This window comes from Eschrichtius robustus, chromosome 7 (assembly GCF_028021215.1).
Source record: "Eschrichtius robustus isolate mEscRob2 chromosome 7, mEscRob2.pri, whole genome shotgun sequence".
NCBI classification, from domain to species: Eukaryota; Metazoa; Chordata; class Mammalia; order Artiodactyla; family Eschrichtiidae; genus Eschrichtius; species Eschrichtius robustus.
This window is the reverse complement of record NC_090830.1, coordinates 108,208,183-108,232,163: the sequence shown is the minus strand read 5'-3', so window position 1 is coordinate 108,232,163 and position 23,981 is coordinate 108,208,183. Positions and strand designations below refer to the sequence as shown.

Below are 23,981 nucleotides of genomic sequence, written 5' to 3'. Positions count from 1 at the left end.
TTTAATGCACAGAACTAGAAACCTCGTGACTTGCAAAAGGGTTTGTTCATTCACTTTGGAAACATCAATATTCCTAATTGTCCCTTTATTTGGCACCCAAGGATCTTAGGCCCCAGGCACAGCCCACCTTGGCCTCGTGCTGGAAGAGGTGCGCGTGCGCCTTTCTGGAGCTCCGGGGCAGGTCAGTTAAGGGGGAAGTTCCGTGCACAACATGAAGATGTGGAAATTAATTTCTCAGACCTCTCTGACCCACAAACCCCTTGGAAAACCACAGTTGTCCCAGGGGGAAGTGTACCCCAGTTTGAAGATCGCTGATCTCCAGGGCTCTCCGAGACCTGACTCCTGCTTACCCCCAGTCCTGTTCTCACCCCATCCCTGAAGTATGTGCTCCCCAAGCCCTGAACTATTTAGATGAGCAGGTACCCTCCTGAAGGATGGGCTGTAAGGCTCTCTCTCCCCCAGGCTTTTACTCCCACCGCCTTCCCTCCCCTTCCTCTTCTCCCCTGTCAGAGTCCTTGGCTAACTTATCACCTCCTCCAGGAAGCCTGCCCTGACCACTCCCTCCAGGGAGGAGCTAGGTGTCCTCTGCCCCTTCTTCCACCCTCCCCAGCCTCAGTTTGCGCACTGTTCTGATACTCACTGTCTCTCCTTTGGTTGCCAGTCTCCTCGTCGTCTCCCCCGCTAGACTGTGAGTGATCTCATGAGCACGGGAGCACAGGGCTGGTCTTGGTCACCGCTAACCCCCAGCATCTAACAGGGCTTGACCCAGAGTAGGGACCAAAACTCCAGGATGATGCTATTGACCGTTGGCCACAGGCTTCCATCAGTGCCTCAGGAAGGCTGCCGCCCTGGCCGTGGGCCCACACACCTCTCCCTCCTCCCCTGCTCCCCACAGGTGCTCCTGCCCCTCCGGCTTTGAAGGACCGACGTGTGGGGTAAACACGGACGACTGTGTGGAACACTCATGTGCCAACGGGGGCACCTGTGTGGACGGCATGGGCAGCTACACCTGCCAGTGCCCCCTGCAGTACTCGGGTAAGCGTGGCGGGGTTCGAGCCTCTGCGGGGAGGTGGGGGCCGGTGCTCGTGCCCTGAGCCCCTGTCCCATGGGCGGAAGGGCTGGGTCCCTGCCTCAGTGTCTGCAGGAAGTTTCTGCTGGGCCGGCTGCCTGGCGGAGCACAGGGGGCAGCTTCTCTCCTGCCTCTCCCCAATTCTTCCCCCAGGAGCGGCCTGTGAGCAGCTGGTGGACTTCTGCTCCTCGGATTTGAACCCGTGTCAGCACGAGGCCCAGTGTGTGGGCACCCCAGACGGGCCCAGGTCAGTGTTGCCCATTTCTAAGGCCAGGGAAGGGCATGGGCCCCCGCGTCACCTCTCCTCTGCCCTCCCCAGCCTGTTTCCTCACCTATCAGGTGGGTTTGGTCTTGGCTGTTCAGTTCCTGCCAGTCAGTGCCAGGGGCAGGGTGGTGGTAGTTTTAGTCGGACAGACCTGGGTTTACATCACGACCCGGGATGGGTGGCTTGACCACCCTGAGCCTCAGTTTTCTCATCTGCAAACTGGGTGCACCAGTAGCTTCCTCCTAGGGTGGCTGTAAGGATTAGATAAGCAAATGCGTGAAAAGCACTTACCTCCACGTCTGACATTTGAGAAGTGCTCAATAAAGAACTGTTGCAGGTCCACAATTTATCATCGCCAATTACAAAATGCACAAAACTCTGAAAACCAAAAGCCATCTGCTAGCAAAATCTGATCCGATCAATGTACTTGGTATTAAAAGCTGACCTGCACTGATCTGAAGCTACTTCCAGTCACCATTCATCCCATGTAGTGGGAATACGTGTAGATTTTGCAGCAGAATGTGAACACGTTTAGTTAAGGGGCTGCCCCAGATCCAATGGGCATGTTACATAATATACAGTTATAGGCGTTGTATTACCTTTCCCAAATCCAAAAAGTTCTGAATTTCAAAACCTGTCTGGCTTCAGGAGGGTTGGATAAGGGGTCCTTGACTGTTGTCACCATCGTTGTTACTGGCATACGTGGAAGTGCTTTGTCACCGGAAGACTGTGATGTGAAGGTCATGGGGTTGTTTTTTTTTGTTTTTTTTTTTTTTAATTTTTACATTTTTATTTATTTATTTATTTATCTGTGGCTGCGTTGGGTCTTCCTTTCTGTGCGAGGGCTTCCTCTAGTCGCGGCGAGCGGGGGCCACTCCTCATCGCAGTGCGCGGGCCCCTCACTATCGCGGCCTCTCGTGTTGCGGAGCGCAGGCTCAGCAATCGTGGCTCACGGGCCCAGCTGCTCCGCGGCACGTGGGATCTTCCCAGCCCAGGGCTCGAACCCGTGTCCCCTGCATGGGCAGGCAGACTCTCAACCAGTGCGCCACCAGGGAAGCCCAGTCACGGGGTTTTTAAGATGTTGCTCGCATCTGCAGTTCTGCAAACATAGTCTCATTGCTGGGACCCTGCTCCAGCAGTCAGGGCAGGACAGTGGGCAGGTCTTCTTCAGGTCTGTGGCTGAGGGACCCAACCCCAGCTGCTCGGGCAGAGGTAGGGGATGGAGTCCCTCAGGGACTCAGTCCAGCAGGAGCCGCCAGAGCCTCCTGGGCAGGAAGTGAGAGCCGGGGGACACTGAGGCCCAGATCCTAGATCAAGGGGCCGCACAGGAGCCTCCATCCAAATGGTGGACAGACGCTGCACTGCTGGCTGAGCTGCCGGGTGGGGTGGGCACAGCAGACCAAGGAGCAGTGGCGGAGCAAGTGGCGTGCACGCTCCTCAGAGGGGCTGGACCTCAGAGGGCGGAACAAAGCAGGACTGCACGTTGTCCAGTTGGATACCGCTCAGACGGTCCTTCACACCCCAGAGAAGGAGCGCTCGGTGGGCGTGTAGTGCACCTTCACTCAACTTCCTGTCTTGGAGGAAGGACGGAACTGACAGACACTCAGCTGTGCCTGGTGTTGTACCTGGAGCCCAGCAAGTATTCAGTACACACCCACTGGATGAATGGATAAGGGAATGACAGTGAATGAGGCCGTGGGTGCTTAGCTACTGTAACATTTTTCAGACTGCAGCTCAAGACCCAGTAATAGATGGTGATCAGTTGGGTGGGTCAAGGTTAACGTTAGAAAAATAAAACAGAAAATATCAGAGCGCATCATGCCCTTTTATATAGTAAGGATAAGTATTTTGGCATGAAACTGCTTTCAGCGGGCTGTGTGTGTGTGTGTATGTGTGTGTTTACCGGGTACAAAGGTATTTCTTACCTCTTGAAAAACACTGGGAATGAGTTAAAAAATCAGGCAGGAGCACCTACCTGCCAGGTTGTGTGGTTGAGCCGTGGAGTTTGCAGTTTGTAGTTTGGAAGGGTTTCCGGCAAGGGGTGTTCACCGGAGGCTTCCTGCAGGAGATGAGGTACTGGCCTGGCTGGACCGAGGCAGGGAGAGAGAAGAGGGTATTCCAGAATCAACAGGTGTGAAGGCAGAGACGTGTAGCGAGGTGCGGGTTGCTGCCTGTGGAAACAGGTCTGACCGCGGGGTGGCTTGTTATGGGGGGAGCCGGGTGGGGGGCATCTGGCAGGGCTGCGACCGGACAGGGGTGGACGAGCGTGCTCTCTATTTGACAGGCAAATAATTGGCAGAAATGGACTGACTCAGGCGAGCAGTGGGCCACAGTGTGAGCCGGGAAGCTGGGGCCTGGCCTGGAGTCAGGAGGCTGTGGAGAGGCGGGCACTAGCGTCTGAGGCCTGGGAGGCTGGGCCGGTGCAGTTGGGAGGCTGGGGAAGAGGGATGGATGAGCCCCATGTGACTCAGAGCCATGCACTGGCTGGGGGTGGGGAGGGGGGCGGGGGGCAGCTGGGCAGGTTGAGAAGGGGCTGAAGGTTGACCTTGGATGTGCTCTTGGTGCTAAGGGTGGTCCTCCATCTTCTCCAGCTCCTGGGTGTCCACCCTCCCAGCCCAGAGCAGGCCCTTCCCCTGCCTGCAGCCCACATAAGCTCCCTTCCTGGACTAGAAAACGGTCTCAGGACGGGTGGGGGCATCTTGACATCTAGGGCCCCGTGTGACCTCCTGGGGGACCCCACAGACCCCCAGGGCCATGAGGCTGTCTGCCACACACACACAGCCCTGGGGCCGCACAGGCTCCTGGCCGAGCTCTGGGCTGTGTGTGGGGCTGTTGACCCACCCCCCGCCCACCCCAGGTGTGAGTGTGCACCTGGTTATGCGGGTGACAACTGCACGGAGAACCGGGATGACTGCGAGGACCACCGCTGCCAGAATGGGGCCCAGTGCGTGGATGGAGTCAACAGCTACTCCTGCCTCTGTGCTGAGGGTTACAGGTGAGCGGCCCCGGGAGGCACCATGAGCGACTGACTCCTCTTAGCTGTCAGCTCTGGGACTGGCAGGAGGCACCCTGGGAGCTTTCACCGTGGCTCTGCCAGTCACCATCTGTGTGGTCTGGGGAAAGTTAATCAGCAGCTCAGAGCACAGGCAGAGTGTCCCTACCCTGACTGGCGGAGGGAGCGGGAGGTGGGTACAGATTACTGGGCAGTGCCCCATCACTTACCTGCCCAGTGAACCCCTGAAGACATGCCCTGCATTAAAGGCCATTTACTTTTGCATCTTGGTCTCTCTGGGAGGCTGCGAGGGGAGGGCACCTGCCCTCCTTCCGGTCACCCACCTCCCATGCTCTGCTCGTGTCTTCTTTTAAAGAACAATTTTATTGAGATATAATTCATATACTATATAATTCACCCAGCTAAAGTGTATAATTCAGTGGCTTTTCATATATTCTCAGAGTTGTACATCCATTACCAACAAACAATTTTAGAACACTTCATTACCCCTAAGAAACTCCACACTCTTATCTGTCACCACAACGCCCCTCCATCCCAGCTCTAGACAACCACTAACCTACTAATGTCTGTGTCTGTAGATTTGCTTATTCTGAATATTTCATATAAATGGAATCATACAATCTGTGGTCCTTTGTGACTGGCTTTCACTTAGTGTCATGTTTTAGAGGTTCATCCATGTGGTAGCGTGTATCAGAACTTCATTCCTTGTTATGGCTGAATAATATTCCAGTGTATGGATATACCACATTTGTTTATCCATTCATCGCTGATAGACATTTGGGTTGTTTCCTCTTTTTGGCTGTTGTGGATATTTGGTGCTACAGAGTCTTCTCTCTTTTGTTTGTCTCTTAAGTCTCAGCTTTCTTTTCTGTGAAATGGGTGTAGTAAAACTTGCTAGCAGAGTTTGCTGACATGAACACTGAGTGCTTCTTAAAACTAACGGGCACACAAGTCACCTGGGACCTTGTTAAAAACCAGATTCAATAGGCTTTCCATTTCCGACAAGTGCTCAGGTGATGTTGATGCTGCTGGTGCAGGGACCACACTTGTTTCTCACCTTGTTCCTCAGCATCTTTCTGGCTCTTAATTCTCTTAGGGAACGTGTTCATTAGGAGCATCTTCTGTTACTGTAAAGCAACAGTGTCCCAAGATGTTTAGTGAGTTTCTCTCCAGGACTGTGGGAGAGGAAGATGACCCCTTGCTCCTTGGCCCTGCCCTCTCTGACCCGTGTCTTTTCCCCCTCAGTGGGCAGCTCTGTGAGACCCCTCCCCACCCGCCTGCCCCCAGGAGCCCCTGTGAGGGGACTGAGTGCCAGAACGGGGCCAACTGTGTGGACCAGGGCAGCCAGCCTGTGTGCCAGTGCCTCCCGGGCTTTGGCGGCCCCGAGTGTGAGAAGTTGCTTAGCGTCAACTTCGTGGATCGGGACACTTACCTACAGTTCACCGACCTGCAGAACTGGCCACGGGCCAACATCACACTGCAGGTGCGTGCCCAGGGCGCCCGTCACAGAGGGTGGTCCGGCAACAGGGGACCCTGGCCTCAGGTCAGAGTATCAGGACAGCTGGGAGCACCCTGTGTTAGTCAAAACTCTTTGGATGTGGGTATCAGGATCTCAGCTTGAGCTAGTTTAAGCACAGTCGGAAAGGTTATTGGGTCACAAAACCAGTGTCAGGGAAGGGCAGGGGTGGAGGTGGTCTCATGGGTGACTGGATCCGCAGGACCAAACTTACCAGGATCTTCTCCCACCATCTTTTGTCTCAAAGACTCCCCTCAGCTTCAGCCTTCAATGCTGCAGACTGGCTTTCTCCATGTAGCTGGAACACGGCCACAGCTAGCGCTGGGAGCCCTTATTTTCCATTTCATGTCTTGAATTCCATCTCAGAACATTATTATGTTGAGGGAAAAAGAAGCAAGTTCTACTTCAGCAGCATTGTTTGCTGAATATTTCTTGGGGAGGGACAGCGGATTGCATTGCACTTCACATGAAAAAAAATTAAACTCCTCTTTAGTCATCCCTTTCTTTTCCCCAAATTCCATTCCTTATCCCAACTGCCACATCTTTCTTCTCTCCTTTATTTGTCCTCTTCTCCTTCTTTTCTCTCAGAACCTTTCAGCCTCTCAAACATGCCCACTCTGCTCTCCTTCCCTTGATCACCTCTCATAAATTCTATCCACTACACTGTCCACACAGCAAGACCACAGCTAGCCTAACTGCTCAACAAAATAAAACTCACCAAAACCCTGCCCAGCCATTGCCTCAGGCACATCCTTGGAGAGGCTCAGTTTATCCCGCTATCCCCACCGCAGGCTCTTCCCCATAGCTCTAGTTGGACAACAGTCAGCAACCTCGGATCGGAGAAGATCTCTGATTGGCCTGCCTCAGGTCACATGCCCATCCCTGGACCAACTACTGAGTCCAGGGAGATGGGGTGCCATGGTCCAGACTGGGCCATGTGCCAGCTGTACAGACCAGGGGGTCAGGGTCTTTACCAGGAGAGGAACAAGGCAGGAGAAAAAGATCATGGCTCCCACAGCATCATAGAGGCATCTCCCTCCCAGGGCACAGCTCCAGCTTTTGCTCGCATGGCTCCAGTGACAGGTGCTACCTTCCAGGTTTGGGTGGCTCTGGCTGTTGGAGAGTCTTCCTGAATCTGTCCTCTGTAGGTCCCGTCCTGGCCCCAAGGCAGCTCCCTGAGGCCCACAGAACAGGATACCCCACATCCTGTCTAACCGTCCTCTCTGGGCAGGTGGTCCCAAGCTCTCTTACCTCCTGGCACAGAGTTTCCAGGCCTCAGCTGGCCCATCTGCCCTCCCCTGCCTGGCCCTGGCCAGACTGGCTGTGGATGGAATTTGAGTGGGGGGGGGGGTGGTGGTGGTGTGAGGCTGCCAGCCTGGGACAGCGCCCCCTGGAGGATGTTTCCCTTGGGGAGGCAGGGGAGGACAGTTCTGCACACATTTCTCTTTTAATCGTGGGTCCTCCGTCTGCCCCACCCGCCAGCCTGTGCTGCCGCTGCGTGGGGTGGGGTGGGAGAGAAAGTGCCGTTGCCATAGGTCTCCACAGCAGAGGACAATGGGATCCTGCTGTACAATGGGGACGACGACCACATTGCGGTGGAGCTGTACCAGGGCCATGTACGTGTCAGCTACGACCCGGGCAGCTACCCCAGCTCTGCCATCTACAGGTAGGGAGGGCTTCTTCAGGCCCACCAGCTGCCCTCAAGGGCTGGGGGACTGCCAGGGAGGGGTCTCCTGGGCCAAGAGCAGGCGGTTATCGGCACTACCAGAGACCTGGGCTGCCCAAGCGGAAAGAGCATTCAGACCACCGAGTCCAGCCCCATGCTGGGTCCGAGGCTCCCTGGGGCCTGAGCAGTGGTCCCATCCTTCCCCGTCCACAACCGCCTCACAGGGAGCTCCTCAGTGGGGAGGGGAGGCTGATTAGTTGGAAACCCCTGCCCCAAACTTCTCAACTTTCCTAAGAGAGTGCCCAAAGGGGAGCAGGAGGGACCAGGTCAGAGGCCACCAAGTCCCCACAGTCCCCTCTGTTAGATATTTGGTTTCTTGGGAATCAGCTGCTGGACCAGTGGCCTTTCTGGGGAAGTGCCTAGGCGGGGATGGGTCCAGCTGAAGGCCATTCCCCGGGGCGGGGGCGCCTCATCTTCTTCCAGTGCCGAGACGATCAATGATGGGCAGTTCCACACCGTTGAGCTGGTCACCTTTGACCAGATGGTGAATCTCTCCATCGATGGCGGCAGCCCCATGACCATGGACAACTTCGGCAAACACTACACACTAAACAGCGAGGCGCCCCTCTATGTGGGAGGTGAGGACCTGGCCTGGGTGGAGCTGCAGCTGGCCCTCCCCGGGCCACTCCATCAGGTGGTAGCAACAGACATTCCAGGTGGGGCTTCTGTTGCTCTCTGGCCTGAGCCTTGCCAGGCTCAGGAGGACTGCCCTGTGGGGGGGACATTCCAAGGTGGCAGTGGGGGAGGATCCTATGCATGGCCAAGCTGCTGGCGGATTGTCCACCTTGCCTAGAGCCCACACTGCTCTCTGCCCAGCCTAGACTGACAAAGAAGGATGGGAATGTGGGTTGGGCTTGAGGCCTGGCCTGGGAGGGGGCCTGGACTTTCCCAGCTAACTTTTGCACGGTAGGTACCTTTCCTCTTGGCTTAGGGCCAGAAGGGGCTTGTCAGTTGTTCAGGGTCCATTCTCGGGTCCCTCAGAGGCCCAGGCATGGACTCCCTGCTTCAACTGGGGACCTCCCAGCTGGGCTTACAGGCTTTGTGGCTAGATGGCCCCATCCAGCACCCGAGAACATTTCTAGGTCTAGATGAGACAGGTTTCTAGATGCAGCGGGGCCGTCTCAGTGCCGCAGAGGGCCTTGCCGAGACGTCGGCCAGGAGGGTGTGAGGGATGGAGCCCTGGATTCTAATCCCAGCTCTGCTGTTTACTAGTTGTGCAGCTTTGCGCAGGTCACTGAGCACTGAAATCGAAGGGGTTTCAGCAACTCCGACGTCAGAGGGCTGCTGTGAAGGGATGACCACAAAAGTGGGGGACAAAGTGCCGTACACATGAGTTCTGGGCCCAAGTCCTTTGCTGCTTTTGGGGTCTCTGGGAGGTAAAAGCTGGTGTTCTGGGCAGGAGCCCTGGGCGAGGGCGGCCAGACTCAGGCACCCAGAGCATCACTTGTCAGCTGGCTGCTGCCAGGCCTGGCACCCCCAGGCTCTGATCACAGAGGAAGCAGCTTTTCCATTTCTTCTGGGAAAGGAGTCTGGACCCTCCAAGGTGGCAAAAGACATTGGCCCAGAGTTGCAGAGACTGAAGGACAGTTGCCGAGGGAACACTGTAGAGGTGCCCAGTGGACCTCAGAGGTGGGTGCCAGGCAGGGTTTGAGCCTAACTCAGCCCAGCTCTGCCCCCTCCCCTCCACTCCAGGGATGCCAGTGGACGTGAATTCGGCCGCCTTCCGCCTGTGGCAGATCCTCAATGGCACGAGCTTCCACGGTTGCATCCGAAACCTGTACATCAACAACGAGTTGCAGGACTTCACCAAGACGAGGATGAAGCCAGGGGTGGTGCCAGGCTGCGAGCCCTGCCGGAAGCTCTACTGCCTGCATGGCATCTGCCAGCCCAATGCCACACCGGGGCCCGTGTGCCACTGCGAGGCCAGCTGGGAGGGCCTGCACTGCGACCAGCCAGCCGACGGCCCCTGCCATGGCCACAAGTGAGCCTGGGCTGGGCTCAGGGAGCCCTCCCCCACTGCCCACCTGCAGGTTCCCTTCCCTTCCCTGCAAGTTCCACTTCCCCATGGTGAGGGAAGACTGTCTTTAAACTCCAAACTTGGAACACATGGCCTAACACAGGGTTTTATTAATTTTTTCTGGCTTTCAGTTTTTATTAACAGGAAAAGGACCCTAGGGACAAACACAGTCACATTTTGCTCCCTTTGTTTCAATTTTGGGAACAGAATAAGACCCTGTGAAGCCCAGGGCTGGGGGTGTGGGGTGCCCTCGGGTGGGCTTGGATTGGCTCTGGCCTGTCCTCACAGTGCCTTTTCTCTGTCCCTTCCAGGTGTGTCCACGGGAAGTGCGTGCCTCTAGATGCTCTTTCCTACAGCTGCCAGTGCCAGGATGGGTACTCGGGGGCCCTGTGCAACCAGGCTGGGGCACCTGCAGACCCCTGTGGGGGCCTGCGGTGCCTGCACGGCCACTGCCAGGCCTCAGCCACCAAGGGGGCGCACTGTGTGTGCGACCCCGGCTTTTCGGGAGAGCTGTGCGAGCAAGGTCAGGGGCCCCCCTCCTGACATGCCCTCTCCAGGGTCCCTCCCCACAACGTGCTTTAGTGACCTGACTTTTCTTTTTCCCAACCTCAGCGACCCCTCTGTGCCCCCTCTCCCCTCCTGCACCTTGGGCTGCTATTGGGCTGTAGCGCCCCCAATCCTCTGGGCTCTGAGCCCCACCCCCAGACAGCTGCCCATCTCCCCCTGGCCCAGCTTGCCCTGTAGCCCCTTTATCTGGGCTAAGTGCCCCTTCTGGCTGGGGTCTCTCCTTACAGAAGAGACCACCAGAGTAACAGCATCTTGGCCACATCACTTAGGGACCTGGAGACCAGCAGGAAGTCTGAGAGTTGGGGACCCTTCCCAGGTCCTCCTGGCCCACGTGACCAAGACGGTCAAGGGACTGCTGCTGAAGGGGGCAGGAAAGAGCCTGAGAAATCCAAAACTCAGGCACCTTCAGGTCCCCTAGGCCATACCCTCTGGCTCCAATTTCTTCTCTGATGTCATCGCCTCCCAGGCTTCCAGCCACCTCTTGCACTCCTCTGGAGGCCACCTTACCCTGGCAGCCCAATCTGTCCTGGGGGGCCTTGGCAGCTAGAAAGTTCTTCCTTTTCACTGACCTCACTGTGGGCCCAGGAGGAAGCGTGTGCATGTGCATGTCTGGCAGGGAGGAGGTGGGGATGGAGGTGGGGTCCGAGGATGTTGCCCCACCCTCCTCCTCCTCCTTTTTCTGCTCCTCCTGCTTCCCCGGGGGCAGCGCTGGCCCATGGGTGTGCCCTGAGGCTTTCTCTTGGTGTCTGTCCCATCCAGAGTCCGAGTGCCGGGGGGACCCTGTCCGGGACTTTCACCAGGTCCAGAGGGGCTATGCCATCTGCCAGACCACGCGCCCGCTGTCGTGGGTGGAGTGCCGGGGCTCATGCCCCGGCCAGGGCTGCTGCCAGGGCCTGCGGCTGAAGCGGAGGAAGTTCACCTTTGAGTGCAGCGATGGGACCTCTTTTGCCGAGGAGGTGGAGAAGCCCACCAAGTGTGGCTGTGCCTTCTGCTCTTAGCGCCCGGCGTGGACGGGGAGGGGAGAGGGCGGGCGAGGGGGCGCGGCCGCAGCGGAGACCGAGTGGCCGGCAGCTGGGCTGGGGTGCGGGCCATCACCGCGGCGACGCCTGGGCGACCGGCCCTCCCGTGGGCGGGGGGGGGGGGGGGGGGCCAGAACCACCTTTCTAAAGCCGACGGCGCCGCAGCTGGGGACGGGGCGGGGCGGGTGGGCGTGGCCCGGGCCGCAACCCGCCCTCTCCGGAAGTGCCTTGCACAAATAGGCGCTTAATAAATATTTGTTGAATGAATGTGTGCGTGAGGTCAGGCCAAGAAGTGCAGAATAGTGACACCTCCTCCTTGCCTGCTACCTGGGTCTGAAGACGGGACTGCCCCTTCCCAAACCAGCCTTTCCCTCTCGCCTGTGGCCTGTGCGGGTCCCAGAAGCCCCTTGCCCCCCCTGCAGATAACCTTGAAGTACTCTCAGCCTGCGCTGGGGCAGCCGGCCTGGCTCTCAGCTTCTGCTGCCGCAGCGTCTGCCGGCAGTAGGCCAGGCTGCGAAGGGGAAGGGCCCCCTCCTGCTGGCCAGGAAGGGACCAAGCCCTGACCCCCGGGGCTGCCTGGCAGTGCTGCAGCCACTGCTTGCTTGGAAACGGGCCAGGGGGTGGAGGTGGTTTTAGGACCAGACCTCTGAATCCCAAAGTTATGGGATGAGCACTGTAATTTCAAGGAGGGTGCTCATGCGGAGGAAACAACCGCTGGGACTGCTTGGAGGAGGGGGGGAAACACCAGCAAAAAGGACAGGGGTTCTTGGTTCCAACTGAATAAACATCACCACCTCCAGATACTAGCCACCAAGGGGGCATTGGTCCTGGGCTTCCCCAGCCATTAGCCAGCCATCAGCTGCTAGCTAGCAGGGGGACTTGGGGGTGTAGGGGGCTTGGGCGAGGCTGCTAGGCCAAGGAGGGGTCTCCTCCCATGTAGACTGGGTTCAGATCACCTCACGCCACAGACCAGTAGGGAACAGTGGTCCAGACATCAGGAAACCTCCGCTGGCTCTGTCACTCTGGGCAAACTTCTTCCCCATGGGCTTCAGTCTCCTCAGCTATCAAATGGGGAGATGGCGGCGAGCAATGTAGACCCTCCCACTGTGGCTCCAGGAGGGAAGCTGGAGGAGTTAGAAGATCTACTTTAATTAATCACGTCAACAAGTATTCATGTGCCTAACCGGGGCTGGGTACTGCGGGCGTTCTCCCCTCACGGACAGAGGCGACTGACCACAGAACATCACAGGAGCGACCTGTGATGCTTGGGAAGGATGCCTGGGAAGGGATCTGAGGCGAGTGAGGGCTCCAACCACAGACACCGGCCCAGGCCAGAGCTGCTCACTGCAAGTGTTTGCAAGGAAGGACTCAGTGTCTGAAGAGTCATCGAACATGTGGCCGTGTGACTACAAATGCTTCTCTTCCATGCTGAATGAACACGCAGAAAGATGATCTTTGTGCCTAAATAGCGAGCTGGCTGGAAGGAAGATAGGTCACCGTTTCCTGTCCCAGTGTCTCCCCAAGAGCGTGTGCCCCTGGGGGATCCTGGGGGGCAAGGAGGGTGAGCATGTCCCTTTCCTGGCTCCTTCCATCTGCAAACAGAAGGCAGGGTCAGGGGAGTATGTTGTGATGGGGTTGAGGTGGCCTTGTGCTTGGGGGCGGCAGGCGGAGTCCTTGATACTATCCTGGAGCATCCTACGACTGAGAGCGCCTGGCGTGTTCCACTACCCTGGGACTCAGGCCAGTGAGTTTGAGTCCTGGGCCCCCTGTAATGGGAAGAGGACCCTGCCCTGTCCACCTGGGGAGGTGTCCTGAAGGCTGGATCTGCCCCTCACCAGGGGCCAGGCTCTATTTTCTTGTAACTCTGAGCAAGGCCACAGCACCCCTCACACCCATGGGCAGCAGCCTGGGCCTCGAGGGGCTTCTCCTAGGGCTGCACAGCATCCTTCTCATCTGGACTTTCTGGGCCCCTGCGGGTGCCTGGACGGCAACCAGCACCAGGCTGGGTAGGAAGGAAAGCTCAAGTGTAGCTAGCCCGCCCCTTCCACGGAAGAGAGGGTTCTGGAACCCGCCAACCCTGCGACACATACCTTCCCCTGGCTACCACCATTCCTCACTGACCTGCAGAAACCGTTCCCCGGGCTTGAGGGGCGATGTCTGGCAGGACCTCTTCGCTCTGCAGAAGTGGAAAGGGCACCTGCAGACAGGTACTGGATGCCAGGAGTCCTGCACTCCCAGTGCCATGGGTTTGGGAGGGCAGAGGATGGAGTGTTTGTTTGCACGGAGCACCCTGTGAGCTTGCTGCCACCCCTGTGCACCCCTCCACAGCACCCCGCGCCCCAGCCCAGCTCCATACTCACCCTTGGTCGAGCCAGGAGATTGGGATGCACCACAAGGGTGAGGGCAGCAAGGGGCCGAGAGACCCATGCACCCCAGGATCAAGTTTTCCTCAACTGAACCACCAACCCGAAAGTTGCTAAGGAACTGGATCACCACACACCTTGCCTGTTCACGTTTGGGCCTGCCGAGTCCCAGAAGAAGGCTACCACGAAATCATCTGAGAAATCATTTCCAAACCCTGCCACCCCTTTGGTAAAGACTCCAGTTCACTTTGATGTCGTCCTCGGCTGATTCCACTGAAGGGACATAAGCAGGGCAAGTCCCAAAGTTGCTGCTGCTTTGGCCGCACTGCAGGCGACAGTGGCCTTGGCTCCCTGTGCAGGTGTCAGGAAATGGAAAAGGCTGTACTTTGTCTCTTCTTTGCCTGCTGTTAGCCTAACCAGGAAAGTATCTCTTTACACAGAATACTTAACAGATTCTAATATATATTTGTATTTCATTTTGTTATAGTATTTTTATATGTTAAAGTCAACATCCAGTGTCTTGCTTCGCTTTTCAGATGCTATGTAGTTGTGACATTTGGTTTGGTTTGGGGTGGGGGTGGGGGGTTCTGTAGTCTTGTTTGGATCACTCTTTTAAAGAGACTGGTTTAGAACAAGCCCCTGGGGGAGCCACACCTGCCCTGTCCTGAGACGTGTTATTTTAGAACATGTTGGATATTGTCTGTTGTCTTCCTGTGAACATGAAATTGATTCACTCAGGTTCTGCCTTTGTTGATCTCTTTTTCTGCATCAAGGATGAGCCCAGGGCTGCTGACACACACCCTCACATGGACGAGAGTTTCTGGGCTGCCCATACACCAGCCACAATCCAGGCATGGAGCCCAGACACAGCACATGTAGGGTATCTGCCCTTGGAACTCTCTAGCCTTCCTGAAGTGGCAAAGGAGGCCTGTTCCTCCTGAAGAAGGAAGGGGAGGTCTGGGGGGTGGCTTAGTCATAGCTCCCTGGGGATGTCAGTGTGAGAACAGAGCCTGACACGGCACAGCACACACGGATCTGGGGAGGCTGTCCATCCTCATTTCTCTTCAAGAGTCACACCCACGTTTTGTAAGTTTGTGTACAGAGCCATGCCCATATTTAACATGGCTCTGAAGGTTTTAGAGCGTCAGGGCAACAGATTAGAGCAGTGTGGCTTCTCCAACTGTCCTGTAAGGTTGACCTGTCAGGCACCAGAACAGTGGTTCTTAGGGATCAGTGGAGAAAGGAGACAAACATACTTCTACAGTGATTCTACTATGACTTCAGACCACAGAACTGCACTCAAATTGAGCTTTGTAGGACGTGTGACCTCAGTGTCTTGGTGAGGCCAGGCCCTGGCAGTGAGGCTGGGAAAGCCCCCTGACACCAAGGGGACCCCGCTGGCCCTCCTCTGATGCAGGACCATAAACTGACTTCCCGCTCATGGTGACGGTCACATATGCCACACCTTAACAGCACACGGTCACCTTGAAAGTGGGCAGTGATGGTAACTGCAGTGCCTTCAAAGCAATGAGGGATTTGGGAGGAAATGTAACGAACCAGGTACAGGACAGAAAACAGGTTAAAATAGGGTTGTAAGCTCAAGAGTCTGGAGAGGCCAGTAGGTTACTTACCTAAATGAGTCAAGTGGCCACATGCCCTTCAGCCCATCATCTGTACTGCCACTTCTGATAAAGCAGCAGGGACAGAGACCTGGTTCCCTACTGTGAAGAGCAAGGGACAAATGGTAAGTGAGGCAGATTGTGATGACCTGAAGGGTGAGCTTTCCAATCCACCCAGCTTCAGCTGACTCTTACCACGCACTAATTTTGTCAGATCTTCGTTATCTTTTTTTAAAAGCTAGAACTCAATTGTTATGTAAACACTCAGTTTTAAAATACTGTTTTTTAAACACTGGCTAAATAAAACACAACTGTCAGCCACCAGTCTGCAACCTGAGTTAAAGTAAGTGGCACATTTCAGTTACAAGGAAATATCTAGCCAAGGGAATGGGCACAGCAGGCCTTGGCTGGGGTGGGGGGGTGGAGGGAGTCGAAGGGATGCCCAGGCTTCCAACTAGAGTTGCCACACTTCCCCATATTGGTGATAATGCATCTCTATCACCCCTATGTCCTGAGCCCTCAGAGTCCATTTTAGAGATGTTTCCTCACCCCAAGCCAGTCTGCATCTCTCATGTCAGACTCCAGTTATTCTACCACAGGATGAATATTGGAGGAAAAGAGGTCTATTTCAACAACGAAAAGTCCTCATCTGGAACAAGATAGTTCTCCAAATTCAAATTAAGAAGGGCGGCCTGACTGCCAGCTGCAGGGTTATTTCCATCGGGTGGAGTTCTGAGAGTCAATGGCCACTGTCAGATGAACTTGTTAATGAAATTGTGGCTGATTCCACAGGAATCACTGGCTCACTGGATCCCTAAATAGACTCATCTCCAGGAGAGTTGAAAGAATATAATGAAACGGGTCATGAGGCGAGTAAATGGAAGGATTTCCTGCCAACTTTCTGCCATACCCCAACATGGGCTCCAGAGAGCTGGGGTGCCATGCACATCCCCCCTAATCTAGCAGTGGCATACCTGAGGTCAGTAGCACGGATTCAATTGCTCCTTGCACCTCAGGATGAAGCACTGGCACCTTCCCGGTTCTGCCATGGGAATTCCCAAGGATCATCCATTGTGTTTTCTATTCCCTGAAGTTAGGCATAACTCACAAAATGGCCACAGATCTAGCAAACGATGTTCCTTTAAGTCCCAACATCAGTGGCCGAGGCAAAAGTAGTAAGAAGTATTGCTTTTTGGTTCCTTCTGGCAACTTACCAACTTTGCTGTAGGCTACAAGTTGAACGCTGGGCTTCAATGCGTTCCGTACCCTCTCCAGTAACTACACAAACACACTTTAATATCAAAGAAGTTTAATACGCTGCAATAAAATAAGCGCCTAGGAAAAGCTCATGGAATAGATGTCAACGTTAGAGAAATCCCGCCCACACATCCTCTAGCTCCGTAACCCATCCCTCAAAACCAAACTAGAAAATCTGAAACAACAAAGGAAATCCTTCCAAGCTTGGATTTCAGTGAGGGCCCCTTTACCAATAACAAGAACACAGTTTCCTACATGGTCTAATAGGAAAGTAAAACACAGAAGCACAAAAAGTCCACAAGATTTCAATATTTAAGAGACTTGGTACATATTCAAAGTTAAAATAACTCCAACTTTTATAGCTATACATATTGTTTTAAAGCAACTTAATATATTTTAAATTTCATATATACACTCTCAAAGGTTCTTCAGGTGAGGTATGTAAACATTGTCTAATGAAAAATTTTCAATGTTTCAAACCAACAAATTCACAGCATACATTGAATTTTCTTCCATAAAAGACACAGTATTTTCCTACACTCACTAACATAGTGGAAGTCCAGGCCCAAGGGATACATGCTGATCATCCGGATTACCGTTTGCAGAAATTCTCATTTCACTACTTTTGACAAGACCGCCTTCACACAGGTCAGGATCACACACTTGGTACCAGGAAGGAGCTAGGCCCTCTGGAGACCGTGTCCTTGGGCATCTGGATCGCTGGCTAAGACTCACAAGACAGCAAAAAGGAGCACATCTGAACAACTACGAGAATGACCTCGGCAATGACAACACTGGGAAGAACCAGAAAGACCTTTAAAGGAACGGTAGAGATTCATCTTAGAGCTCCCTGGATCCACAGCCGGATCAGCAGCCCTGCCCTAAATTCACTCTGAAGGCTGTGGCCTAAAACCAATAAAAACCCAACACGGCACCTGAGCTTCAGTTAAATTGCATGGGCCTCCTATGACCCCCTGGCCTCTCAAAGGCGTTAACTCTAGCCTAAAAGTAGGACCCTGGGCTGTGCTTTTCATACAGGTTGGGGTTGAATTTCTTAATATCATAATACATACGGGAAAATAATGCCATGAGTTCACAAAGATGACCAATGCCTGCACACAGGCACTGGCCAATGACCTGGGAGGAGCTCAATTTTGAAAACTACTTGTTCCCTGAGGGTAAACAGCAGGCTTCTATTGAGATTAAGTGAGGCTAATAAAGGGATTATTTATTACAAGGCCATAAGACTCCGGGAGCCTCAGGGCGGAATTCTATTTTACCCCACGTAATCTATAACGCCCCCCCCCCCCGCCCTCCCCCCACCACAAGAAGTAGTCACCTTCTCAAAGACACAACATAGGTCCGCTTCTTTCCTCTTGCTTGCTTCAGGCTCAGCAACGGAAAGTTTTATCCTAATGCACCCACTTCAATCTAAAAAAACACTAGTGAAAAATTCCAAACACCATCATAAATACAAAAGAGAAGACATATTCCAAAAGCCTAAAAAACTACATTATTCTATTAATGGTTATCTGGGTGTGGGGTATTTTTCATAAAGTTCAGGACGGTCACAAGGAGAGGCTGCTAAACAGCTTAGAAATCTGTTGGACTGAACACGCTGGGACGCTTGGAGAGGCAATTGCCCTCTTTGCACGAACCTAAATGATTTAACCCCAGACACGGAGGGGGCTTCAGATATTTCAAACTCAGTCACAGAGGAGGAGTACAGGAAATGGGCTAGCTCTTAAATGTAGCTCAGATACAGTCAAAGGACTTTTTATGGGCCATTTACATTTTTAATGTGAAAGGTTCTTACACTTATGCTATAGCCAAATGAGTTTTGCCTCAGCTAGATTCTGTAAACCCTACAAATTCATGGAAAATTGGTAATTTTTCAGTCTCTATGCCCAATTTTTGATGTGTCTGGTGCTGGCAGATTTCTCATCCGTCGCTAGTGTTGTATGATGTGAAGGAGCGTGCAGACAAACAGAAGCAAAAATTCAAGTACAGCAACCTCTCCAGCAAAGGCAAGAGATCTTAGCAAGAGCTGTTCTACCCCCACCCTATCCTCTGAGACAAGGGCTAACGCAGAGCCCGGAATAAATGCTATTACCTAGAATCTTATTGCTTACAGGCAACACATCAGAAAGAAAACCTGGTAATCTGCTCTGCAGGTCTGGGGGCTGACCACTGACCAGTTTATCATACATATGTGTGTGTGTATAGATATATAATATATAACATAACCAGATGAGAAGAGGGAACGACTAAAGCTTGGATTTGGTGTAACATTACAGATCAAATGCCCCAAACAGCTCTCAACCTGCTGGTTTTTGTTCTTTCTCCATGTGTGAACTGTGTTATGAAAGGAAGTCCACTGCTCAAAATATATTCTTCTACAATACTACAATGCAAACCAACATCACTCAGAACATGAATCTGTACACAGCACATGTAATAAATATTTTTAAAAAACTATTTACAACATTATTTCTCGTGAACATTTAGATGAGAGCAAAGTTTATTTCTTCCTGCAAAGGTTAAAAAAGTTTTGACTGTCTAGTTCAGTGCTAAATTCCCTGGCACCTAGTTACCCTTTCACATTTCACCTTAAAATCAGATTTGCTTACAAATAGCATCTGAAAAAAAACATTCTCCAGCATTACTGTTCAAGTGTCTTCCTCACTTGTTTAGAAAAGACAAAGGGAGGCCATAAGTAAATATGCTAATTATGGTTCAAATGGATGACACAAATCCCTGTGTGTCGTCCCAAGCTCACCGCAGTCCTGGAGCTGCAGTTCTCAGTCCAGCCAGCCAGGCAGAATGAGAATCGTGACTCAGACAGGGGTGCCCAGGAATGGGGCACAGGGAAGAGGAACATGATGGGAAAGCATCAGTTCCATTACATTTACGGGTGCTGAATTGCAGACCAGGACTCCTGAGAAGTAAAGCTGCACACATCTTAGAGCAGATGGCCTCACTGTGTACCATCAGTATAGGTGGGCTGGCCCACATCTGCACAGACGCTGAGAGAGGGAGGAGGCAGCGAGCTGAGGCGCTCAGTACTCAGTCAAGGTGCGGAAGGAAACGTGCTTATCTCCCGTGGTTAACGAGAGTGGGAACAGGTCTTTCACGAAGGTGAGAAAGACTAAAATACATCTTAATGCTTTCTTTAGGCAACCAGTGGTTTCTCCATATCCCACAGGTATAGGTTTGTATTTCCTTGGGGTTACAACTAAGGCTCATCTCCCTGCACAGGATGTTGAAATCTACAGCTGAATGTACCAACTGTATATGCAAAAAGTGGGCTGCTGGAGGCAAGCCCCGATGCCATGCCTGGTGCAGCCACACCGACTGTGGGAGACCCACTTTGTTCTGGGATGGGGTGACAGTGGGGATTGTGCTCAGGTTCCCAATCCAGTTGCATCTGCCTCAATACAGTGAGGGTTTCAAGGCTCACCCTTCTGCCTTCACTATGTTGTTTGGGGGTTCAGTGGCCGAGCATCGTAGCTGGGGAGGATGGGTTCTCTAGAAAGGACACCTTTTTGGAAAGCCCTTTTGACATTAATTTTTTTTGTTTGTTAAAATAAATACTTTCTATAGAAGCATTTGAACAGGAAAATACCACTATTTACACAGTGAAATAAATTTCACAGTGGTGTGTATAAATACGTATTATATATATGTATTTGAAATCATAGTCACATAGTCTCCTAGAACTATTAAGAATGCAGAAATCACTGGTGAAACTTATAACCTTGAGCTATAGTGGCTCTAAAACTAATCCCTACCTGTGGTATAAATATACAAAATTATGAAAATCTTGTTTGTATAGCATCTCTTCCACAAACTAGCTCCCAAATTCTACAGATTTAGCTACAAGACGACATGAAGTGTAGATTATAGAAAACGATTTGAGTGAGAAAGTTGGTAAGGTGACTAGCATTTGGACCCAATGGCTAACTACGAGAAGAAAAATAGTTATGAAAAGAAATGCTTCTAATACAACATATATATGTTCAGTGAAGCACTTGAGAAGTAGGAGACTTCCCAGAGAAGAAGCCTCCTGGAAGGGGGCTTGGGGCATAAGCAGAAGAGGGAAGAGGCAAGGTGTCAAAGGTGGGTCCTCAAAATGAGGTGAGTTAGGCCTGACCAGGAGCGGGCTTCACTGGCCAGGCCAGAGAGCTCTGAACTTCGGTCTAAAGCTGCTGGTGGGCTGACAAGGTGCCATCGACATGCTGGTATTTTTAAGAGAGCTGAGGATGGGTGATCTGGATTAGAGGTTCAGACAGGTAAAAAGACCAGCCATTTATATTCACAAGTAATGACCAAAGCTTGGGGAGTGATAAACTTGCAAATATACTGTACATGAATATACTGTATGGTTTCTGGGGGGTGAAACTAACATGCTCTCTGCCTGCCGGGAGAGGCACTATTCTAGGCTTTAAGTTCATGAGGAAATCCGTTTGTGTTGAGCACTGCTGTAGGGGAATATCTCTCCATGAGAGTCAAGTTCACCCTGACTCATAAACATGAAGACAACTGTAGTACTTTTAGTTTAAAAGACTTTGTACTTTTAGCTTTAACTAGTTATCCTAGTAGATCACGTTGAATGTCCAAGATTCAACAAATACTCAATCCACAAAGGGAGATATATTTTTTTCTTTAATACACGAGCATTAGTCAGGAATAATGTGGAACAGCAGCTGTGTGCTAAGATCGAACAGGCAGAAACCGTGAAATCTAAAAGGAAAGAAATGTTGCAATGCTGGACTACATAAAAAAATAAGTTTGTGCCTAACTGGCCACACAATTTGATCTTGAATGACATATTGCAAGGGCCAGTAAACCTTTTCTTTAAAGGGTCAGGTAGTAAATAGCTTATATTTTAGGCTGTGTGGGCCACATGGGGTCTCTTTACTCTTTTTTTTTTTTTTTTTTAACATAACCCTTAAAAAAACAAGGTACAATGCATTCCTCCAATCTCTGGTATATTATAAAACCATGGGCAAGTGGTTCTTTTTTTAATAAGCAATCTACTTCCATGTGGCTTGCCTACTGAGCACCTCATGTTAAATGGAATGGTCCCAGGCAGGTGAGAAAGCCTCTGTGTCACTTTGCTCACTGGCGAGCATGACCGCACACCTGCCCCTCTGAGCACTAACATAAACCACCAAGGCTCTGGGAAAATGATCAAAGGGAAGGTAATGCAAGGAACTGGCCAGCTGTGGCTCAATTCCAAGGGCAGAAGCATGAGCAAGGATGCCTGCAAAGTGATTCAGGTGGTTCCCTGGGTCCCCAGTATAGCATGGCAAGCAGCATCAGGGAGCTCTGGGTTTCTGCCTGAGCATGACAGTATCCTTAAGGGAAGGAGGTCAGACTTTCATGTCTTCCAATCCGTCCACTGTAGAATACAGCAGTTTGTTCTGATATTTCAAGGGATGAACTATATCGAAGGCTGTCTCAAAAGGCTTCCCATAATTCTGCTTGTATTAAATACAATCATCTTTTTATTTTCTCTTTCTCCCTGAAAAGGACTTGGGAGCAAGCCTGGGGTAGAGTATTTACTGCTGGGATGTGAGGATTGCTTTGCTGATGCCTTACATAGACATGATTTCACACTCAGAAAAATTTCCAATATTTCAGTGGATACCGAGCCATAAGAAGATAAAAATTCATAGTTAAGAATTCAAAATGATAATTATCTGTTTCAAAACAAACGGAACAGTCACTGTTTTAGAGCCACTGAGAAACAGATCCTTGAGTTTTGGGGGAGGGGAAGACAAAACCTTGGCAGTTGACAGGATTTAATCTAATCATCCATAACTTCTCAGTCACACTCAGGTTATAATAGGCTCCAATTTTCTATTAGTCTTTCTAAAGCACTTCAAGCCTCTATCTTTCAGTTATTCGCGTGCCTTTAATAAAATTATTTTGAAAGAAGAGTAGGTGACTGAAAAAAGTATCAGTGCCAATACATTTTTTATTTTCCTAGAAGCTGGCCAAAAATATTACATAATAAACAATGCCTTGGGTTTATGATTAGACTTCGTTTCCTCTCTGTGAAAAGGTTTTTCCATATCTAAATGTAAGGTTCAGAAAACTGAACATCCACCTAAAGTTGTCTCAACTAATTATGAAAGAAACAAAATTTGGCTTACTTTAGTAATAAACAAGAAGTGAAGCCAGAGTCAGGTCTATGATAAAAACTGAATGAAAGGAGAAGCCCAGGCCACATCATGTTAGAACTCTGAATTCCTAGTTGCTCATGGATTCTGACTCTAGAGGTTAAGGTGGCCTCGATTTGGCCACTGTGATGGGTGATTCTAACAGGATGTGACGCTAAGGTAGCTCAAGTTTCAGGAGATGGTATCTGATGTGCTGTGGCAATATAATGTGTCTTTTTTGTAGCAAGAAAAAATAAAGACATGTAAAAAGAACAAAATTGAGGTAAGATAAGGAGGAAGGAGAAGAAAAGAAGAAGACAGGAGAAGAGGCAGAAGAAAGGAGAAGATAAACCAGGGAAGCCTTTTTTCCTGAAAAAAAGATTCTTTTCTCAAGCATGGGTCAGCAAACTTTTCCTTAAAGGTCCAGGTAGTAAATATTTTAGGCTTTTGTGGGTCATGTGGTCTCTGTTGCAGATGCCCAACTCTGCTGCAAAGCAGCCAGAGACAATACATAAACAAATGGGAGTGGCTATGTTCCAAAAAACTTTTATTTCCAAAAGAATGACCAGCCCACAGTTTGCAGACTGTGAAAGATCATCTGTCGGCCAAATGAGACCCTGCATGGGCTGACCTAAAACCAAAAGAAGTGGGTGTGGCAACTTGGGCCAGCACCTTGGGAAACTCCAGCCCAGTCCCGGGGGCAGTGACAAGATGCCAGACTCACTGAGGGTGACACTACAGCATCTCCAGCTTGCCTCACATAGCATGTTGCCCTTTCCTACTTGGCTCTTAGGTCCATTGATCAACAGGCAAACTGCCCACAAATGATGGTGACAGCTTCAGTCATCACTACAGAATTCATCACAAGGGAGAAAAGAGTCCAAACTTCAATTCAAAATGACCGTCTTGAAGTGATGTTTTACTGATGACCTATCTGAACAGTGAGAAATTCACCTGCACAGTATGTGATGCATAGAGGATCCTATTAAAAGCACCACCTTTGTGAAAGGATGACTAACACCTATCTATACTACGCAGGAACAATGAGGCATGAAACCCACAGCCTAAGATTGGTTTTTAAATAAGGCTTGTGTAGAAGTCTTTAATGAAGTACAGACACAACAGAATTGGCCTACCTAAGGGAGCCAAGGGACTAGCAACTGCAGGTTAACAGACACTAATAACATTTGTATATAAGAAGCCTCAAGAGCAGAACAAAGGTTCATGGCCTTCCTGCTGCGCTGCAAGATTGCTACACGTCTGAGGAAGTGCTAGGGGTGAGGCTCTGGACCCCAACTGAGGGTACAGTCTCCATGCTGTCCTCCTAAACCCAGGGAGCCTCAGGGGATAGAAAATGGAAGATAGAAATGGGTCTCCTGAAGA

General features: G+C 51.6%; 1 protein-coding gene across 1 annotated transcript in view; it reads left to right on the top strand.

The window, feature by feature from the left end:
- SLIT1 (slit guidance ligand 1) overlaps positions 1-11,171 on the top strand; it is a 164,572-nt gene extending 153,401 nt beyond the window's left edge. Inside the window, exons 29-37 of the mRNA XM_068548291.1 lie at positions 896-1,035; positions 1,223-1,316; positions 4,192-4,329; positions 5,593-5,830; positions 7,399-7,529; positions 8,013-8,167; positions 9,282-9,570; positions 9,918-10,129; positions 10,933-11,171. Coding sequence (XP_068404392.1) covers positions 896-1,035; positions 1,223-1,316; positions 4,192-4,329; positions 5,593-5,830; positions 7,399-7,529; positions 8,013-8,167; positions 9,282-9,570; positions 9,918-10,129; positions 10,933-11,171 — 1,636 coding nt within the window. The remainder of the gene's footprint in view (positions 1-895; positions 1,036-1,222; positions 1,317-4,191; positions 4,330-5,592; positions 5,831-7,398; positions 7,530-8,012; positions 8,168-9,281; positions 9,571-9,917; positions 10,130-10,932) is intronic.
- The last annotated feature ends 12,810 nt before the right edge of the window (positions 11,172-23,981 follow it).